Source organism: Haliotis rubra, unplaced genomic scaffold (genome assembly GCF_003918875.1).
Source record: "Haliotis rubra isolate DU_JTF1 unplaced genomic scaffold, ASM391887v1 Scf52, whole genome shotgun sequence".
Lineage (NCBI taxonomy): Eukaryota > Metazoa > Mollusca > Gastropoda > Lepetellida > Haliotidae > Haliotis > Haliotis rubra.
In genome coordinates this window covers 2,850,209-2,872,761 of record NW_025767213.1, presented here as the reverse complement: position 1 = coordinate 2,872,761, position 22,553 = coordinate 2,850,209, and the positions used below count along the sequence as shown (strand labels likewise).

The following is a 22,553-nucleotide window of genomic DNA, read 5'->3' as shown; positions in this document are numbered from 1 at the left end:
GTAGGGAGTCAAATCTTAGTCTCAGCAGTCACTGTTGAATTACTGCTAATAGCTCCATGTTTAAATCCTTGCGATCAGTTTTCTCATGCTTAATATTATTTGAAGTCACAGGGCAGGTGTGAAGCATTCGGTAAACAGGATACAGAGTTGATATACTCACCTGGTCAGGTGGTCGAGCGTTGACTGGCTTGTCTGCCAGACACACCTGTGTCAGGTAACCCCATCTGTTTCAAGGAGTTCTGATTTTACTTGCTCAGTCTGTGCCAAAAATGTTTTAATCTACGAACCCATATTGTCTCCTGGCATCATTTTCAGCAGATGTTCACATGAATGCCAGGTTTGTTATTGGTAGAGATTACAAGATGGAACCTGAACACTGTAGTGAATCTTGGATAGAATCGGTGCCAGCAATCTATGCTGGTTGTGTATGCTGCAATGCTACCAAATGGATCAAGTTGTCAGGCTTGGAAGCCTTGGTGTGGATCATTTTATAAAATTCAATCTCAGGATTGTCTGGTCCAGAATCAGTTATTTACAGGCTATTACTATATGGGTGGAGTTTTGTGGTGTATCACAACAGATAATACTAGGATTGGAACCTGTGGTTCGACTCACAGACTGCCTTCCTTAGCCATATTCTAGTTGCTGAAAATTGGCATCAGTCCCATTTCAGTAGGTAATGAAAATTCAAGATGGAAGTAAAATGTCCTGTATTCTTGATCTCACAATGTTAGCCGCTAACCATGCTGAAGATGGACAGGAGGATCAGTGGAATGGCTGTTTGTCTGTGTTTTACGTAGTTATATGTCTGAATTTTTTTACGGAAAATGTTGTCAAAGGCAGACATAAATTTCCAAATGCATGTATCAAGTGTCAAGTCTAGGATTAGAGATGCTTCTGCTTGTTAGGCAGTTATATATTATGTCAGGTTTCCTGTTTTGATGGTAGACAGGTGCCCTCTGTCCCATACTGGTTTTACAAAGCAAGGCCAGAGCAAGGTGTGATTTCACAGTATCATGCTTATTGTAACCTGATGATGGTGATTGTTGCTTTTGATGTGGTTTTGATATAGCTAATAAAACTAACTGGAACAGCACTCACTCAGCCTGATTTGTGAAGCAGGAAAGGGATGAGGTCGATATGTAAAGCTGATATGGTATTGGAACCATGTTGTGAAGGATTATCAAGATCATGGCATTCCACTGATTTTAGCTGGAGTTGTCCAGTCATATTACTGCCAGATATGGTGGTCATAATTCATTAAACATGAAAGTATACACCGTAGAAGTGTCCGAAAAGATTTGTCATGAAAGTGCCAGAAATAAATTAAGCCAGGATTTGTCTGGTGACATTAAACTGGTTTACCTGCATGTCTCACATAAATCAGTTGCACATGTATGCACTCAGATACTTGGGTCTCTAGCATATTAATCTTCCTTGTCTCCTCAAATATTCACAGTCTATTGTTATGATGGTATCCTGCATACAGGAAGGCCCCACATGTCTCCTAGTGCTTTACCAACAAAAACAACTGAGGGTGATGTTGAAGCTCAAATAAGGTTAGCATGCTCCTATGTTGAGGCATGTCCCCTGTAAGTGTGTGTATGTGTAGGCTCAGTATTTATCAGCAGGGTCGGTGTACTGGGCGGTGTCTTCACATATATATAGTGTTTACACGAGGGGCACAGCTGTGTTGTTGAGTCAGGTCCCTCTCCTTACATACCTCCTGCTAAGACAAATACAACCTTGTCAATTCAATTACAACCATTGATCAAGCTATGCTTTTGAAGTCATCTTCCTTGTACGTTTAAACCTGCTAGCTTGTCTCTAGCACTGTTGATAAGTTTTATAGAATGGAGAATAATTAACTTTCCTAGCTCAGTTAAGGGACATTATTTGTGATACCAGCTGTAAGCTTGTTATTTTTGTTACGTGTTATCTGTTTTGTTTTGACCTGGGAGTGTCGTTCTAAATCTGGATTTGTTGTTTTGTTCATTTTGAACATGACAGGTGTTAACATAAACAGTTTGGCAATAATTTTTTATTTTTAAATGGGAATGACTTATAATTTGTGCCCTTGTTTGTTACTGTTTATGTCATGCAAGTTTATACTGCTCTCGTTTACTGTTAGCATGGGGCATCATGGTTTTATGTTTTTTTTTTGTTTCCAGTGACATTCATTTATTGTACACTACCAGAAGTTTAATTTTGGAATTACCTACAGAACTAATTTTACCTTTTCCCATCCGAAATTATGCTTTTTAATTCATGAGATTTCATTACTTTATAGTATCTTCTATCTGAAATATATTTTTGGTTTTTTTCAGCCCTCAATACAGATAGTAAGTCACAGTCTGTCACAGAAGCAGCTGGAAGAATATGGAGGATATTGTCAGGCAGAATGGAAGCAGGACTCTTCCATGCTGGCTGTCATTGTAAGGGCAGATAACTCTCACTCTTCATGTTTTTGTATCAACATGTCTATGTCAACTTTGGGAATTCCATCACCATGATTACCTGACCAATGTCAAATACACTTCACATACACCTGCTTTCTCATGGCTTTTGATATCATACATAACTTGTACCTCAGAAAAAATATCATGACTTAGAATTTTTTCTTCAAATGATATTCATATCTTTAAAGTGGAATGCGTATGTTCTTGATAGTGTATAGATTAATTAAACATTTTGCTTAGTAAGATATAGCAAGTTCCAGTGAAAGGAATCTGTTGATGAACATGTAACAATTAATGTTATGTTAGAAACATGTATATGAAATACAGAACCACAAAAATTAAATTTTGAACATTTGAATGAAAATGTCCCAATTTGTTTTGTGAGCCTTAAAGTATGGGAGTAATTTCTTCTTGTATGGAACCCTTCTGTAAGTCCCCAGATTATAAAGATTACATCACACACCTGAAATATAACTGATAATACTAAGTGACATAGATAGTATTAGATACACCTTTCTGTAGACAGAAACTCCGTCCCTTTGTGGTATGTAAGAATCAGGACTTTTCAAGAACCTCTAAAGTAGATTTATCATGTGCATCAAAGTTCCAAGGTTACACACTGTTTTAAAATCGCAGTGAACTTAATCATGGATGTGAAAATATCGCATTTCAAAGCCAGCTGTCTATCACCTCCCTGACACACATAGCAGTAATCTATGTAGGCTTAGTGTATTTGTTGACGTATTTGATGTAAACACGGAGTTCTGAGCCAGATGTTGTTTCTCTATTACAGACCACAAAGTGCTATGTTTTGTTCTTCAAAGTGGAAATTGACATCTCAGTGTCCAACCACAACTGTTTGTATGTACAGCAAGAAGGAAGGTGAGTTGACAGTGTAATTGACTTGCAATACCCGGATATAGGAAGGTTTGGTTACAGTGGAATTTATGGGCAATAGGCAAGGGTATAGGAAGGTGAGGTTACTGTGTAGGGCAATAGGCAAGGGACTTATAGGAAGGTGAGGTTATGGTGTAGTGCAATAGGTAAGGCTATAGGAAGGTAGAGGGTTACTGTGTGAGAAGGGGTATAGAAGGTGAGGTTACTGTGTAGGGCAATAGGCAAAGGTGGGAGGTAGGTAAGGGAAGGTGAGGTTACTGTGTGGGGCAATAGACAAAGGGGTATAGGAAGGTGTGGTTCCTGTGTAGGGCAATAGGCAAACTATAGGAAGGTGAGGTCACAGTGTAGGGCAATAGGTAAGGGTATAAGGAAGGTGGGGTTACTGTGTAGGGCAATAGGTGATGTTAGTAGGGCAAGGGTATAGGAAGGTATAGGAAGGTGAGGTTACAAGGTAGGTGTACAGTAGGTAGAGGGGTATAGGAAGGTGAGGTTACTGTGTAGGCAATAGGTAAGGGTATAGGAAGGTGAGGTTACTGTGTGTTACAGGCAATAGGCAAGGGTATAGGAAGGTGAGGTTACTGTGTAGTGCAATAGGCAAACTATAGGAAGGTGAGGTTACTGTGTGTAGGCAATAGGTAAGGGGTATAGGAAGGTGAGGTTACTGTGTAGGGCAATAGGCAATAGGCAAGGGTATAGGAAGGTGAGGTTACTGGGAGGTGTAAGGCAATAGGTAAGGGTATAGGAAGGTGAGGTTACTGTGTAGTGCAATAGGTAAGGGTATATAGGAAGGTGAGGTTACTGTGTAGGAAGGTGATGGCAATAGGCAAGGGTATAGGAAGGTGGCAGGTTACTGTGTAGGGCAATAGGCAGGCAAAGGTGGGTATAGGAAGGTGAGGTTACTGTGTAGGGCAATAGGCAAGGGTATAGGAAGGTGAGGTTACAGTGTAGGGCAATAGGTAAGGGTATAGGAAGGTGAGGTTACAGTGTAGTGCAATAGGCAAGGGTATAGGAAGGTGAGGGTTACAGTGTAGGTTACAGTGTAGGGGTAGGCAGGGGTATAGGAAGGTGATGGGTGATTACTGGTGTAGTGCCATAGGCAGGGGTATAGGAAGGTGAGGTTACTGTGTAGGGCAATAGGCAAGGGTATAGGAAGGTGAGGTTACAGTGTGTAGGGCAATAGGTAAGGGTATAGGAAGGTGAGGTTACAGTGTAGTGCAATAGGCAAGGGTATAGGAAGGTGAGGTTATGGTGTAGTGCAATAGGCAAGGGTATAGGAAGGTGATGTTATGGTGTAGTGCAATAGGTAAGGGTATAGGAAGGTGAGGTTACAGTGTAGGGCAATAGGCAAGGGTATAGGAAGGTGAGGTTATGGTGTAGTGCAATAGGCAAGGGTATAGGAAGGTGAGGTTACAGTGTAGGGCAATAGGCAAGGGTATAGGAAGGTGATGTTACTGTGTAGTGCAATAGGCAAGGGTATAGGAAGGTGAGGTTACTGTGTAGGGCAATAGGTAAGGGTACAGGAAGGTGAGGTTACAGTATAGGGCAATAGGAAAGGGTATAGGAAGGTGGGGTTATGGTGTAGTGCAATAGGTAAGGGCATAGGAAGGTGAGGTTACTGTGTAGGGCAATAGGCAGGGGTATAGGAAGGTGAGGTTACTGTGTAGGGCAATAGGCAAGGGGTATAGGAAGGTGATGTTATGGTGTAGTGCAATAGGCAAGGGTATAGGAAGGTGAGGTTACAGTGTAGGGCAATAGGCAAGGGGTATAGGAAGGTGAGGTGTTAAGTTATGGTGTAGGGCATTACTGTAGCAAGGGTAAGGGTATAGGAAGGTGAGGGTTACAGTGTAGGGCAATAGGCAAGGGTATAGGAAGGTGGGGTTATGGTGTAGTGCAATAGGCAAGGGTATAGGAAGGTGAGGTTACAGTGTAGGGCAATAGGCAGGGGTATAGGAAGGTGAGGTTACAGTGTAGGGCAATAGGCAAGGGTATAGGAAGGTGATGTTATGGTGTAGTGCAATAGGCAAGGGTATAGGAAGGTGAGGTTACTGTGTAGTGCAGGCAAGGGTATAGGAATTACTGTGTGTAGGTAATAGGCAAGGGTATAGGAAGGTGAGGTTACAGTATAGGGGCAATAGGCAAGGGTATAGGAAGGTGGGGTTACAATAGGTAAGGGTAGGGAAAGGTGAGGTTACTGTGTAGGGCAATAGGCAAGGGTATAGGAAGGTGAGGTTACTGTGTAGGGCAATAGGCAAGGGTATAGGAAGGTGATGTTATGGTGTAGTGCAATAGGTAAGGGTATAGGAAGGTGAGGTTACTGTGTAGGGCAATAGGCAAGGGTATAGGAAGGTGAAGTTATGGTGTAGGGCATTAGGCAAGGGTATAGGAAGGTGAGGTTATGGTGTAGTGCAATAGGCAAGGGTATAGGAAGGTGAGGTTACTGTGTAGGGCAATGGGCAAGGGTATAGGAAGGTGAGGTGTTACAATGTAATTCACATGGTACAGACAAGGGTATAGGAAGGTGAGGGTACTGTGTAGGGCAATAGGCAGGGGTATAGGAACATGAGGTGTTACAATGTAATTCACATGCTGTAGACAAGCAGGGTATTGGGGCGTTGCAGCTAAGGGAGCTTCTAATGAATGGGGGTGAATCATGATATAGTGTTAATAGGTTGTCAGTGTGACATGCTATATGCTTGGTGTCAGGGCACAGAAATTGAATAATGGAAATACTGTAGAAGGGTAGATCGTCACTCTTTCAGATTTTTAGTGTTTCAGTTACATGTGAAATATCAGATTCCTCTTTTAGACTGTATATCATATCTTTTCTCAGGTGTTTATGTTTGAGCCAACAGGAACTGGAAAACAATTTTCTTTTCAGTGAAAATAAATCATATCTGACAATGATAAACCAGAATATCCCGAGTGATATCTATCCACATTTTTTGAAAATAATTCTAAAAATGCATTCAGAAGAAGGGATGAATTACAATTTATCTGTAGATATTTCATTTAATTGTTTTAGAGGCATTTTAATTCATCCATGGACAACTAAAATGCAAAATGATAGTCTGGGCAAGTGGTGTATGTTGGTAGACAAGTGAGTGAGTTGAGCTGAGCTGAGTTTTACGCTGCTTTTAGCAAAATTTCAGCAATATCATGGCGGGGGACACCAGAAATGGTCTTCACACATTGTGCCCATGTGGGGAATCAAATCCAGGCCTTTGGCATGATGAGCAATCACTTTAACCACTAGGCTACCCCACTGCCGTGTTGGTAGATGACAGAGGTACACAGCAAATGCACAATGAGGATCAGTAGGTCACAATGTCAGGCAACCCTTCATGATGTCAACCACAGGCTGGTCTGACCTGAACTGTGTACAACAACACTCAAATACATTCAATCTATGTTCAAACAGTATTCACTCTCTCACTCTTGTATGTACATAAACGATTCGCGGTTTAGAGAGTTGTGTAAATGTCATCTTAATTTTAGTAGCAATGTTGTCCAAAGGCAAATCAATAATATCATTATTTATATAGCATTCTATTCTAATACACTACACTCATTAATTGATGTTGTATAGACAGCAATATAGTTTTAGCCCTGCAGTTCATCATATAAATTACTTCAGTGCTAGCCCTGTTATACAAACATCAATGAACTGTGTCAAGCACTGTGTGCAAATGTTAATGAATTTATTCAACCATCAGATACAGACATCAGTGAATGGACCCTGTGATATGGTCATCAGTGAATTTATTTATCTGTATAAATATGAACATTAATGTATTGATTCATCCCTATAATACACAACATGAGTGAATTTATTTATCCCTGTAATACACTTTATCAACTGAATTGAATCAGTCCTGTTATACAGACATCTAGGAATAGTGTCAGTCAGCTGATGAATACTGGGGTATGTTAATCAATTGATTCAACCATTTGATACAGTGAGTGAGTGAGTTTAGTTTTATGCCGCTTTTAGCAATATTCCATCAATATCACAGCAGGGGACACCAGAAATGGGCTTCACACATGGTATCCATGTTGGGAATTGAACCAGAGCCTTCGGCGGCGTGACTGGCGAACGCTTTAACCACTAGGCTACCCCACCCCCCCATTTGATACAGACTTCAATGAAGTAATTCAGCCCTGTGATGCAGTCATAGATGAATTGATTCAAGATTGTAGTGCTGATGCAAAAAACAATTTCTGCCCTGTGATACACTAAATCAATGAACATATTCTGATACAGATATCAGACATCGATTCATCCCTGTAATGCATGAACTTTATGTAATCACAGCATCATTCAAGTGTCTTACTGTTTTCAGAAGTATTCCAACACCACGTCACAACATCAACGGCATCCTAGACAGCGACAGTGTTCCTGCCCTGAAAGTGTCCTGGGTGTCACAGATACAGCTATCAGATAACATCTCCTGGTAAGTCTGAACAGACTCCTGGAAACCTGTAGGTAATGTGTCTGTGAGGTGACTGGGAGATCTGGTAAGAATACAGGTCCCCCACAACCTAGGTGTGTCGTAAGAGGCGACTGAATGGGTTGTGTGGTCAGGCTTGGTGACTCGGTGGCGTGTCATCACATTCCGGGTGGGTGGGTTACTGCTCATGCTGTCAGTCACTTGATTATCTGGTCCAGACTTGATTATTTACAGATAGCTGGAATATTGTTGAGTGGAGTATAAAGCAACAAACGAACTATTATTGAGTTGTAGACATGTTTTTGTCATCATTCCACAGTGGACACAATGTTTTGCTGACCATATGTAGTTATTTCTGAGGTGGCTAATGAGTCCACAACATACAACACACAGGATATATTGTTGCTTAGAAAATTGTATGACTTTTGTAGCTGCATCTGTGTCAGTTTGCCAAGAAACAGATTTAAACTGTGTTATTTTGATTTCTGATTGTGGCTTTTGGCTCCAGTGAATTGTTTCTGTTCAGGGAAAATTAAAAAAAATGAGTTGCTTTCTAGTAAGGAAGATAATGATACAATCATGAATATATCTTGACCTTCATTATTTACATATTTTGTGTCTCACAATATATGAATAGTAAATGGTATGTTATGAAGTTGCAAATCTTTCATGTGAATCATCATGTGAAAGGCAGGCACTGATACATCTAGATGAGCAAATGTGAGTATCAAGTATACTCTTTACTTGATAATGTGGGTTTTGTAAATGTACAGCGCATAGCTTCTGTTGTAAGTAAACATAACTAGGAAAAGAAAACCTGTGCATTTACTTTGCCCATCTCTTTTTGACTTGAGCAAAGAAGAGTCATTTATGGCTGTACTTGTCCTTTCAAAATGTTTGACATAGATCCTACTAGAACAGCCCTCTGAACACAACATGACTATATTATAACTATAACTCTCAAGCACCTTTCAGCTTGTCCGTGATGTATTTCCGTCATAGCCCTTAGCTGTAGTGATAAACTGACATTGTTTACTCAAGCATAAAATTGTGCCAATTGAATTCAGTGACAGCATGATCATTCTGTGTTGACTTCCTTGAAGTGAATTTGTTTATTGTAGGGAAACCTTGACCCTAGAAGGGAAACGCCTTGCCCCTGACAATTGAAGGGAAACGCCTCTCCCCTACCCTTGTAGTTGAATGTCTTGCCCCTATCCCGGTTGTGGATCGCCACACCCCTACCCTTGTAGTCGAATGTCTTGCTCCTATCCTTGTAGTAAATCCTCGCCCCTACCCTTGTAGGGGAACACCGAACACCTTACTGCATGAAGTTAATGCCCTGCCCCTGACCCTTGTAGGGTCTCGCCTCCTGAAGAGATTGCCTTGCCTCTGACCCAGAAGGGAAACACATCGCCCCTATCCTTCTAGGGGAACACCTTGCCCCATCTCCTTAACCGGGATCGTTTTGTCCCTTCCTTTTCAATGGGAATGTCTCCCCCTATCCCTGCCCCCTGAAGGGTGACACCTTGTCCCTGCCCTCTGAAGGGGGACACCTCATCCCTGCCCTCTCAATGGGGAATACAACGCCTTTTCCCTAGATACTGACAAACAAACTACCAGACACTGTAGGATCAGGGCGGGGGGCTCCTCTGTATCTGCCCTGCAGGGGTAGCACACCCAGTCCTACAGGCAGTCAATCATCTTATTTCCCTGACCCACATCTGGAGTAGTTATGAATACTGTCAAGATATATTTACGTTTCTATCAATAGCTCTACCTGAGATATTTGTGTACTTGCATTTTGGACTAGATCAAGTTGTTGGGGCTTCACTTGAAATCATGGTTGTAATTTAATCATGTCTTTTGTAGTTTCCTGTTATGGTAAATAGTGTTAAATGTCTATGATGTATTGTCAAATTAGTGTTTAATTGTGAGTTTCAACAGATTCACCTTTTAACTAAAATTGTGCAGTTTATCAGTAATTTGTATTCAGGTTATTCATGTTTCCCTTCCCAACTCAACACTAATTTGAGTGATGATCAGGTGTGATTAAAAATATGATGATGACATACATCATAATTACCTAATAAACCCAATTTTGACAGCATTTCTTATGATATGCACGACACACTCATAAAACTGAAGTGCCTGACACTTGAGAAACCTGTTCTGTAATGATATACACTGGTACACAGCTGGAGGGTTATTGTTGAGACACCTGAAATTCACACCTGTCAAAGCTGTGAAATGTAACAACATAGAATACAGGTGTGGTTTGATGGAGAATGACATTGGATATCTTTCCAAACAGTGCAAAGATATTTATGAATTCATTTGAATAATTCCTTACATGTTCAATAATTCCTTACATGTTCACTTGAGAAGGCCTGTCAAGACTTAGGCATGTATCAGCTGATAGTGATGCAGGGTTTGTTGCCAGTGTCACTGAATAATGTCATCTGCTGACCTTAATGGCAACAGGTATTAAAATGTCACATTTCAACAACAACATTTTTGTTGCTGTCATCATGTTTATCATGATTTTATGAAGACGATAGCAATTTGTTTTATTTCTATTTTTGTACCTGCCACATCTGCCAAGTAATTTAATCAATGAAAAGAACTTACTTGAGTTCATCTAAACATTTAACATGAAAAAGACGCCTTTCATCCTTTCTCTTTCACATGACTGATAATTTGAAACTTTGAGTTCAACAATGTCTGGTATATTTCAAGCAAAGTATACTACTCAAAAGAAGTTAGGGTTGCATATTCAATATTTGTATGAATTTTTAAAGTTGCCAGAAGTGCTAGGGGAAGCAGAAGGGGTACAGTGTAGTTGTTGTTGTATATATGTGTGTCAGCTTTAGCAGCTCTCTGATTTTACTCTCTGAGCATCAGATTTAGCTCTCTGAGAGTCTGTTTTAGCTCTCTGAGAGTCTCTTATTGCTCTCTAAGTGTCTGTTTTAGCTCTCTGAGGGTCTTGTTTCAGCTGTCTTAGTATCAGCTTTAACTCACTACGTGTCTGTTTTAGCTTTCTGAATATGTTTCAGCACTCTGAGTGTCTTTGTTTCAGCTGTCTAAATGTCAGTTTTAGCTCAGTGACTGTCTGTTTCAGCTGCCTGATGATCGGTTTCAGCCGAGTGAGGGTCTTGTTTCAGCTGTCTATGTGTCTGTTTTAACACTCCGAGTATATATTTCAGCACACCGAGTATATATTTCAGCACTCTGAGGGTCTTGTTTCAGCTGTCTATGTGTCTGTTTTAACACTCTGAGTATATATTTCAGCACTCTGAGTGTCTTGTTTCAGCTGTCTTAGTGTCTGTTTTAGCACTGCGAGTATAAATTTCAGCACTCTGAGTATATATTTCAGCACTCCAAGTATATATTTCAGCACTCTGAGTGTCTTGTTTCAGCTGTCTATGTGTCCGAGATGAGCTGGTGGTGAGCACGGCAGATGGCTATCTAAACCGGGTACGCTGGAGCGGCAACAAGAATGACAAAGCTACATTGCATCTGCGTGATATCCCAGTCTCCACGGACCTGCAGCAGTTTAGAGGTAGGGTGCGTCACTCTGTGGAACCCCGCATTACATAGGGAATGTCAGTGTGACCTACCACTTTTGTCTGCTGTGAGATTGTTTTCACTAGAGGATCCAACTGTACGTGGAGAAGACTGAACTGCTAATATCACTATTGGGCAGAAAGAGAGACAATGTTACTACCAGTAATAAAGGCTGATATAACATTTAGTGTAGTAGAATATCAGGCTATATCTTTTGTGTAATATACATATGCATTTCACCTTCAGTGACCAAGAACATTCACAAATTATGAACTTAGAGATTTTTCTCTTTTGCACCAGCCACATATGTTAAATAATTTAATTAATAAAAGAAACTTCAAAGAGAGGTTGATGTACCCATTTAACTTAAAGAGATACTGATAAAGCCTTTAGAATTATTGACATATTCATGTGATAAACAAACAATGACAAGTGGCTATATTTATACTAATCATATATGGAGGCATATCTCTTACATGTTAGCATAAAAATGGGTCATAGATTGTCTTGTGTGAAAACCCTCCCTGCCAGCTAGTTTCAAGTTATAGTAAAAATAACACTTGTACCTTTCATTGTGCTTTTATATGATCATGTAACCATGGTAATTGACATACAGTTGATAAACTGACAGTCATGCATTTCATGTCTCCATCTGTCACTTTTGTCACATGTCAGTAAGGTGTCCATTTCATCATAACCTTGTACATTCTGCTGTTAATATCACATCACTTTACCACTGTCTAAAGCTAGCTATTTATCTAGAAAGAAAGTAATATGCCACTAATTTTCACTTTTTATAATTAGTTGTTCCAACTTAAAACCAATCAATTTACACATTAACATGATAAAGGATTTGTTCATTCTCAGGATCTTATTTAGGATCATGCCATGCAAAGCTTTTCACGAAGTTTAAGGTTTTGGTCAACATATGCCTTTCACGTCCTTGAGCTTGTGTAGACTGCCTCTGCTTTGTGCTAAGGAGGTTAGGGGTAGGGTGGGGTGGGTTTGTTAAACATGTGCTTAAAATCTGTTTTATTTATGTTCAGAAGAAGACACATTTTGATAATTCAGTTATGAGGAGTTGATCATCTTCAAGAAGTTTTGTCTCAGCATTTTCAGTTTTCTCTCTTCCTCATAACCTAAATATGAATGGTAAATATATCGTCGAGAAGAAATGTTTTATGTTATGGAATATTTCATCATTGTGGATAATGAGAGAGATTTTTATTTGGTTTTGTTCACAAAGATCTAGATTGAAATGCTATTTGAATATGCCCATCTGTTTTTGAGCTTGCCCCCAGTGGAATTGGCCCAACGGAACCACACCCAGTCCCGGTAATTTCATTGTGTAAACAGCACCGAATGATGAATGATTAGGATTTTGTTGGTGAATGGAATAGCTTTGCATGGAGTTGGAAGCTAATGTTCAGTGCATGTTTTTTCAGTGCAAGGTTGTAAAATCCGTGAGTTGTCTCCCTTTGTTGATTGACTCAGTTGAGTTTGAATCTTGTTCTGGGCCCTGTCCCACAAGACGGTCCTTACACACCAACTGTTGTAGCATGTGTAATCATGAACATGGGATAGTTGTAAGTGTGAGGTAGTTTTGTGGAACAGAGCAAGAAGGTACATATGTTTCTATTAGGCCACAACAAATCCACTAATTCTTCATCAAAATCATCATTTTCAGATATACATATCGACATTTTGTTGTTGGTTTAATGTTGAAGCTCAAATGGTCATAGATATCTCAGCATTAGAAATAAAATCCTTCAGACAAGTATTGGGAAAGAATAATGACAAACTCAGTGGACGCTAATTGTATGTTCATGGTGTTACTGCTTTTGTTAAATACTGAGTCAATGTACTCTGTCATGAGAAGTCTTTTTTCATATTTTGTTATTTCTGTTTATGCTATGACCATTACCACCCCCGTAAGGCTTGACCAAATTATCAGATAAACAACTAATGAATTTGTTGTGGCCTGAAAGCTTTTTTAGTTTAAATTGAGGGTTTGTTATGACCAGTCATCTGCAAAATGCTGTTTCCATGTTATATTACATGGTTTGATGCCCTGATAATTATTTTGTTGTTGGATGTCAGCGTTGATGGACTTCATCTGTAATTCTAATGAAGTAGTGATGTAACTGTGACCATGAGTCTACAGCCAAAATTGAGAACAGTGTCTATTCTACTAATGCTACCTAGATTGTTTAGACTGAATTACTATCTTACAGACAGTTTTAGTAGACCTGTAGATTGTATCTATCCATGCAGGGAACAGCATTAGGGCTGTGTAATCTGGTGTTGTGATACAGGTTCTGAGATAAGCTATTGTATTGTGATTGTGGGATATAACTTATCCCTGATCTATCAACACGGTGAGTTTGCCTCAAGCCTGGAAAGATTCAAGATTTCAGTTTAGGTGTGTGATAAATCACCAACAACGCTGTCTACATTATGGTCTGTGTTGAAAAGGGCTTCTCCATTAATGAGGGCATAAAAGGGAGGCAACTCATACTGTTTCATCTGTCATGCTAACAGTAATATGTTTATATGCTCATAACATGGAATGTTTTGCTGATAATAATATTAACATATATTTATATGCTTTATTCATTGATCATGCTTGTATATGCACTCACCTGCCTACTAACATTGTGATAACGTGTTCCATCGCTGCTGTATTGTGTGACATTGTATTAATGAGTTCATCAGGTGTGTCCTGTGAGCTGGTGTGAAGGTGTGTTGTCCAAGGTCCTACTTCCTACAGTCACCTGCCAACCAGTCCTTCTTCCTATCCAAAGTCACAAAAACAACTTGATCTGTTGGTTTCAGTAGATATCTCCTTGCATTGTAAAAGGAAAAATGTCACTTTGGGTATTATAAAAGATATTTAACTGAATGAGTTCAAGAGGTATTTTTTCTGAACAGTCATATCACTGCTTGTCAGCTTAGTTTGTAAATGAGTAAATGAAGTTAATAATTCTGTTGAAGTTTCTGAAAAGAAAAATGAATTTTTTTCCTGAAAGTTTCATCATTATCAGAAGATATTTATTCATGGACTATTTCAGAAAAAACTTCAAGGACAGAAAGTCATTTTACATACTTCTATTAATTGCTGATGACCTTAACAGGTTTGATGCTGCCAAACTTAGGAAATCTGGGATTCAAACCCGAGATCAGCACATCCTGACATGGTCTCTCACAGCACGTTTTTTGCTCCTTAGACAACCTGGACCACCTGGCCACCCTTTCCCCCTTAATTGTCTCCCTAAGGTCATGTGGAGTCTGTAGATTGATGGATTAATACAAATTAATTTAGTTTTGTAATTTGACCATGTGTGAGCAAGGTTTTCACTGAATTGGGCAGTCAGACCTTGGATATGTTGTAAATTTGACTCCTCCTAAAAGTTTATAAAATGCCTTGAACATGGCAGAAACTGTATGAGCATTGACTTTTGATGGATTCATTGTTGTATCAACCAAGCTTAGTCTAACTCTCTGTAGAACATTTTGCATACCCAAATTGTTTTTTTGATATCATATTGGTATATAGCATGTGACAGATGACCTCCTTGTGCTAGATCCTCCCAGACTAGCCAGCCCATGATGTCTGTATACCACACAGCATGACACTCATGGCTGCTATGTATCCTTCAACATTAGGACATGTGTTATCATGTTCGACAGATTATCCTTAAGTTGTGTAAAGTGCATGCAAGATCCAATAGTAAATCCATGTTCTCTTTGTAGTTATGATTTGTACACCAATTTTAAGTCGCCTCAACAAGTCAGTTATTTGTTTATATTAATTATGAATTTAATTTTATATATATTTGTTAATATGATTTCTCCATTTAGCATGTTTGGTGTATAGATTATACATGTGAACTGACTTTATGTACAGTTTGAAGCTTTGGGTGTTTGGGCGTTGACTAAGTAGGTGCTGCTGCTGTGTGTTGCAGCCTCCAAGCTGACAGACAGTGATGGCTACGTGGTTCACATGGAGTACAGCCCCACTCTGGGAGGATACAGCATGGTGCTGTCTAGTGGCAAGGCCATCTTTGTCATTCCTCCTTCATCAAGATCAGAGAAAACTGTGAGTTGATGATGATGATGATGATGATGATGGTGATGATGATGATGATGATGGTGGTGTTTATAATGATGATGGTGGTGGTGATGATGATGGTGATTATTGTTATTATTATGATGATGATGAGGTGATGCATGTGTCATGGTGTGTCAACCAGTTTTAACTAGATTGAGAGGGACTGGGTTGGTGGGTGGTTGACTGTGAGTGAACCAGTTGGAACAAGATGGGGAAATATGGGGCAGGTGATGTTTGTGGTTCACAGTCATTTAATGTGATTGAACTAGATCAGGTAGATTGGAAATGGGGTGGACAGGTGATGTACTGTTCACAGTATGTGGAGAGCAGGTGGTGGTGTGTGGTCCTGTGCGTAGAGTTCAGGTCACAAAACAGTTGAAGTTAAGCAATGTTGGGAGTGGAGAGTCCTGGGATGGGTGACCGTGTTTGGCAGCTTGACTCCTGAGAATTTCTAGGACTTCAGTCCTGCCATACAACAATGCACATGTGCTACATGTGGTCTCACCTTAGGCAAGTGAGTTTGTTCAAACTTGCCTCTGTTCACCCAGGACAAAATGGGTACCTGGTGGGATAAGTCATGTGACTATTAACCTTCTAGCGCCTCAGGCAGCTTTGGTTATCCTGGGTAATAATAATCAGATTGTGTGTTAGCGCTTTGAGCAAGTGCCTTGTACATTGAAAAGGCCCATTATATAATCACAATTATTCTATTGTAACTAAATGAGAACAGCCTTTTGTCTCTCTGGTCTGTGAGCCAGATGCAGTGTTGTCAGTATGTGAAGCAACTTGAGCATGTGCTGTATTTTCAGAGTGCTCATGGTGTTTGGGCGAAGATCTGTCAAATGCTACCTCTCTGGCCGTCAACCACAGATACAGGCTTATAGCATTTGGATGTAAAAGGTAAGATCAGCAGGATTCTGCAGTTGGGAAACATGAGGGATAAATTTGACAACAGGGCAGAATTGCTGTACTTCGTGTTGATGTGCCCTCAGTGAAGCTTCAGAGTGAGAATCAAGGGTTTGTCTAGAACTGATCAATGGCTAATGTTCAGCCCTAAATCTTCAGCATATGTCAGTAAATGTTCCACAAACTGAAATTACAACTCTTCCAGTTCATATTATATAGAAGTAACTAATGTAATGACATTGTAGAAGTGACTTGTATTTCTGTGACCATTTTGAACAAGAGGATGATTTTTCCCAAATTTGTCTGTGAAGGACACTAGGAATCCTGGATAAATCTATAAGAAGCCATGGTCGCTGAGTGGGTTATTAGGTGCCTGACTCTGAGAGGGTGGGTTCAAATCCTGGATGGGACTCAACCTGACAAAAGTACTAGAATCTGTACTTTACTGAGAAAGTGTAATATTAAAATATAACATGTTGAGTCTTTAAGGTCATGATGACATGATGCTCACAACAGTTATAATATGTTTGGGTGGCAGCTGCTTGTCTTGTATTGTGTACAACACATGGCAACTAGGAATGGTAACTTGCAGCATGTTCTTTGTTTCAGTGGTGAGGGGATTGTGTACATGATAGATGAAGTTGTTGGAGCGCTGGAAATCTCACATAAACTAGTCATCTCTAGCAGGGACTACCCAGGTACGTCATTGTGTCCCTTGATGGTGAATTACTCTTTCTTTGCTGACAATCACTGGTTGATGTATAACACTTATGGGAGTTCCTGCAAGTTGTCTTGCATATTTGTTTGGTTGCTTCATTAGATCCCATAACATGATAATAACGGTATCCATTGCATGATAATAACACTACACAAATGACAACACTATTCATTATATAACACACTATATGTTCAGATGCTGCCACCATTGCTGGCTCTGTGCAGTGCATGAAGTGGACACCAGATGGCACTGCCATTGCTCTCACCTGGAAGAACGGTGGCTTCTCCTTGTGGAGTGTGTTTGGGGCATTGCTAGTCTGTACACTAGGTGGTGATTACAGGTGAGTCTATCTTTACCAATCGGGAGGAAGTAAAACAGGGAAGTAGGCTGGGATGATATTGTATCTCAGTCACGTTATAAGTTCTTCACTGGTCTCGCGGGGGACATGGGCTGATGTACCTGAAGGGCGAGGGGAACATAAAGAAACATTGAGGGTACATCAACCCATGGGCCCCGAGGGACCAGTGACCAACGTATTTATCTTACCGAACACCTCAATGGTAATTTTGAACTGTTTGAAGCACGGGTATCAGATCATAGTACCAGAATACCAGACGACAAGAAAAACAATTTAGAGTTATCTCCCTTCCATCGATTTGCATTTGCAAAACATCGGTAATTTCCGTACATCATACGTCATTCAATGTTATTCGAGATGAAGAATTACTACTACGAAGTACCAAATGCGTTCGGCATTCCCAGCAGGGTACATAGAAAATGTTACTGGCTTGTAAGCGGGGTACATTCAAAATAATAGAAGACCGCTCAGCCAATCAGAAAACGACATTTATGTGTGAGTCAAGATAAGGATTGTTGTTCCTATTGTCAGCCAATGGTTTGTCTGGTCCCCACTTGATCAGGCTATGGCCAAGATATAGCTGCAAATCTTAACGATTCTGGTGTAAAGCCAAACTCTTGTACCTATTTACACAACACATACTAACAGTGAATATCTGTAGGGGACTTGGGGTTGAATGTGTCCGTTGCATGCCACTGGTACTCATAACAAGAAGCTAAAACGGGTACCCCTGGAGGTTCGGGGTTATGATTTGTCTGTAGCACCATCTGCTGGTTGTGAGGAGCGACTTATTGGATCTAGTGCTCACTGTGGTGGTCATGTATCCAGTCACTAGGGTGTTTGTTCCAGACTGGCTTACCCACATATTGTAGCTCAGTGATATGAATTGTTTGTCAGGTCCAGACTTCAGGTTCAGCCAAGATGTAGCAGCAAAACATTCTCATTGTGATGGAAGACTAAATATTCTGGCCTAACTACAGTATTGTAATAGTTGCAAAAACGTCACAGGAGAGAGACCTTGCCCTTGTTAGTTTCAAGATATTTTAACTACATGATGATGATGATGATGATGATGATGGTGGTGGTGGTGGTGATGAACAAACTGTAAGATATCTGGAAACTGCAGTCAGATATTTTTAAATGTCTCATTTGGTCACTGTTTTCTTCCAGCTCCCCTTTGGATGGCATTCACCTGTACCCTTCCTCTGTCAAGTCTATGGTGAGTCTTCAGAGGGGTATGTCATAAACACTATGGGACATAGCAGACCACTTTATGGGTGACAAACTTTGAATATGACAGGTTCCATAAGTGCCGCTCCCTGTGGGGTTTTGGGGGTTGATCCCAGCAACCTAAGCTTGTCTAATGCCAGTGTCTAAATGGAAGGGGTGACCAGGCGCTGTTACTTGGTTCATTGTGTGTAATCATAGGTGGAGGACGTGGGCCTTGATCATTAGTTAATCACTGGCTTGTGAATTATTTAGAAGCTCTGCTCTGTTTATGCAGCTCTTAACAACAAACGTGTCCATGAGCAACACATGTGCTGCTATGCCAGCTGGCTGATAAAAAAAAATAAACCGTAGCTCATACTGACGAGATCTGGTTGAAGATAAAGACATGTGGTTCATTCAGTGTTTCTCTTTGATTTCAGGAGTGGGGTCTAGAGGGCTACCATCTGTGGATGATTTCTAACCAATGCGAAGGAGGCGTGTCCCAGGAGAAGGAAGGGGAGGGCCTGGAGAATGGGGAGGGGATCTACCAACAGTGTCACAAGTCAGTTCTGTTGCAGTTCCAGTTCCTCAAGAGTGCCCTATCAGTCAACCCATGCATGGTGAGTAGCTGTCAGTCAACCCATGTGTGGTGAGTTGTTTTTCAGTCAACCAATGGATAATGAGTGTTTTGTCAGTCAACCCATGTGTGGTGAGTTATATGTCAGTCAACCAATGGATAATGAGTGTTTTGTCTGTCAACCCATGCATGGTAAGTTGTTTGTCAGTCAGCCCGTGGATAGTGAGTGTTTTGTCAGTCAACCAATGCATAGTGAGTATTTTATCAGTCAACCCATGCCTGGTGAGTAATTTTTCAGTCAACCTATGTACGGTAAGTAGTTTGTCAGTCAACCCATGCCTGGTGAATAGTTGTCAGTCAACCCATGCCTGGTGAGTAATTTTTCAGTGAACCCATGCACAGTAAGTAGTTTGTCAGTCAACCTATGCGTGTTGTGTAGTATATTAGTCAACCCATGCATTGCGAATGCTTTGTCAGTCCAACCCATGCATGGTGAGTGTTTTGTCAGTCAGCCCATGCATGGTGAGTTGTTTGTCAGTTAACCCATCCATGGTGAGCTGTTTGTCAGTCAACCCATGCATGGTGAGTGTTTTGTCAGTCAACCCATCCATGGTGAGTGTTTTGTCAATGAACTGATGCATTATAAGTAATTTCTGAGTCAACCCATCCATGGTGAATTGTTTGTTAGTCACCCATGCATGGTGAGCTGTTTGTCAGTCAACCCATGCATGGTCAGTTGTTTGTCAGTCAACCCATGCATGGTTAGTTGTTTGTTAGTCACCCATCCATGGTGAGTTGTTTGTCAGTCAACCCATGCATGGTGAGTTGTTTGTTAGTCACCCATCCATGGTGAGTTGTTTGTCAGTCAGCCCATGCATGGTGAGTTGTTTGTCAGTCAACCCATACATAGTGATCTGTTTGTCAGTCAACCCATGCATGGTGAGTGTTTTGTCAGTCAACCCATCCATGGTGAGTTGTTTGTCAGTCAACCCATGCATGGTGAGTTGTTTGTCAGTCAACCCATACATAGTGAGCTGTTTGTCACTCAACCCATGCATGGTGAGTGTTTTGTCAATGAACTGATGCATTATAAGTAATTTCTGAGTCAACCCATCCATGGTGAATTGTTTGTTAGTCGCCCATGCATGGTGAGCTGTTTGTCAGTCAACCCATGCATGGTCAGTTGTTTGTCAGTCAACCCATGCATGGTGAGTTGTTTGTTAGTCACCCATCCATGGTGAGTTGTTTGTCAGTCAACCCATGCATGGTGAGTTTTTTTGTCAGTCAACCCATGCATTGTGAGTTGTTTGTTAGTCAACCATGCATGGTGAGTTGTTTGTCACTCACACCATGTGTGGTGAGTGGTTTGTCAGTCAACCCATGTATTGTAAATTGTTTGTCAGTCAACCCACTGAGTAGTTTGTCACTCAACCTGTGCATGGTGAGTAGTTTATCAGCCAACTCATGCACAGTGAGTAGTTTGTCACTTAACCCATGCATGGTGAGTGTTTTTCAGTCAACCCTTGCATGTCCCTGAGGGGATTCCAAGTAAAACTGACTCCCAACAACCTATGCATGTTGTAAGAGGCAACATAATGGAGCAGACAGCACTGTCTGGTCTAGGTTCAGTTGTTTACATGCCTGAATTGTAATTCGCAGATTGTTAAGTGTGGCATTTAACAACAAACAAACGACCCATATATGTTGCAATATGTGTGGTAGTTAACCCTTGTAGGTGGATCAAGGTGTAAGTAAACCATCAACCCTGTATGTAGCATGATCTCTATTGGTTCCTCTGTTTATGTTACAGGCCAACCATGAACATGTATTTCTCCAAGGGGAGGATAAGCTATACATGAGTACTGGAGACACCATCTCCCGGACGTCTAGTCACCATCACCATCATCACCACCACCATCATAACCCTCAGCACATACGCAACAACACCTCATGTCTTCTAGGCAATGTGTTCATCGGCAACAAGCAGTGGCAGGTCATCCCTATATCACACAGCTATCTGGCCAGCAACTGGCCAATCAGGGTGAGTGTAGTACCAGGGTCATCCCTATTTAGTACAGCTACCTGGCCAGCAACTGGCCAATCAGGGTGAGTGTAGCAATCTTGGGTCTGGCGACTCCTGAGTAGGACTTGGGTCTGCTGACTCCTGAGTAGGACTTGGGTCAGGTGAGCCCTGAGTAGGACTTGGGTCTGGTGACTCCTGAGGAGGACTTGGGTCTGCTGACTCCTGAGTAGGACTTGGGTCAGGTGAGCCCTGAGTAGGACTTGGGTCTGGTGACTCCTGAGTAGGACTTGGGTCTGCTGACTCCTGAGTAGGACTTGGGACAGGTGTACCCTGAGTAGGACTTGGGACAAGTGTACCCTGAGTAGGACTTGGGTCAGATGTACCCTGAGTAGGACTTGGGACAAGTGTACCCTGAGTAGGATTTGTGTCAGGTTGGCCCTGAGTAGGACTTGGGTCTGGTGACTCCTGAGTAGGACTTGGGTCTGGTGACTCCTGAGTAGGACTTGGGTCTGGTGACTCCTGAGTAGGACTTGGGTCAGGTGAGCCCTGAGTAGGACTTGGGTCAGGTGACTCCTGAGTAGGACTTGGGTCAGGTGAGCCCTGAGTAGGACTTGGGTCAGGTGACTCCTGAGTAGGATTTGGGTCAGGTGAGCCCTGAGTAGGACTTGGGTCTGCTGACTCCTGAGTAGGACTTGGGTCAGGTGTACCCTGAGTAGGACTTGGGACAAGTGTACCCTGAGTAGGACTTGGGTCAGATGTACCCTGAGTAGGTCTTGGGTCAGGTGAGCCCTGAGTAGGACTTGGGTCTGGTGACTCCTGAGTAGGACTTGGGACAGGTGTACCCTGAGTAGGACTTGGGTCAGATGTACCCTGAGTAGGACTTGGGTCAGGTAACCCCTGAGTAGGATTTGTGTCAGGTTGGCCCTGAGTAGGACTTGGGTCAGGTTGGCCCTGAACTGGATACTCACAGGACTACCTTGACCCATGGCTGTTCACATAGTTTAATGACATTAACACAAGAACTCATTGGTTGCACTACAAGTCCCTATTGTTGGAGTAAATATAGAGCTACAGTCAGCTTCAGTGTAGGAATCATCAGATTGCTTTATGCATGGTCTAAATAGGTTTGCCAGGGAACTAGTATACAATCCTCAATGGAGTATTTCATACCCAACTCTTGAGATCTATAATGATGGTTACCTGGTATAGTCAAGAAATAGCTGATTTGGTTGTAAACTGGGACTCGTCCCTGCCCTGGCATCAGGCTTACACAGCGTAAGAGC

The 22,553-nt window shown here is 41.3% G+C and overlaps 1 protein-coding gene across 1 annotated transcript in view; it reads left to right on the top strand.

Annotated features, from left to right (window-relative positions):
- LOC124292496 (guanine nucleotide exchange factor subunit RIC1-like) overlaps positions 1-22,553 on the top strand; it is a 73,818-nt gene that overhangs the window by 24,929 nt on the left and 26,336 nt on the right. The window contains 12 exon segments of the mRNA XM_046729609.1: positions 2,328-2,435; positions 3,253-3,341; positions 7,697-7,807; positions 11,221-11,363; positions 15,334-15,467; positions 16,289-16,304; positions 16,307-16,379; positions 16,995-17,083; positions 17,299-17,443; positions 18,632-18,680; positions 19,111-19,290; positions 21,058-21,288. Of these exon segments, the coding sequence (XP_046585565.1) occupies positions 2,328-2,435; positions 3,253-3,341; positions 7,697-7,807; positions 11,221-11,363; positions 15,334-15,467; positions 16,289-16,304; positions 16,307-16,379; positions 16,995-17,083; positions 17,299-17,443; positions 18,632-18,680; positions 19,111-19,290; positions 21,058-21,288 (1,368 nt within the window).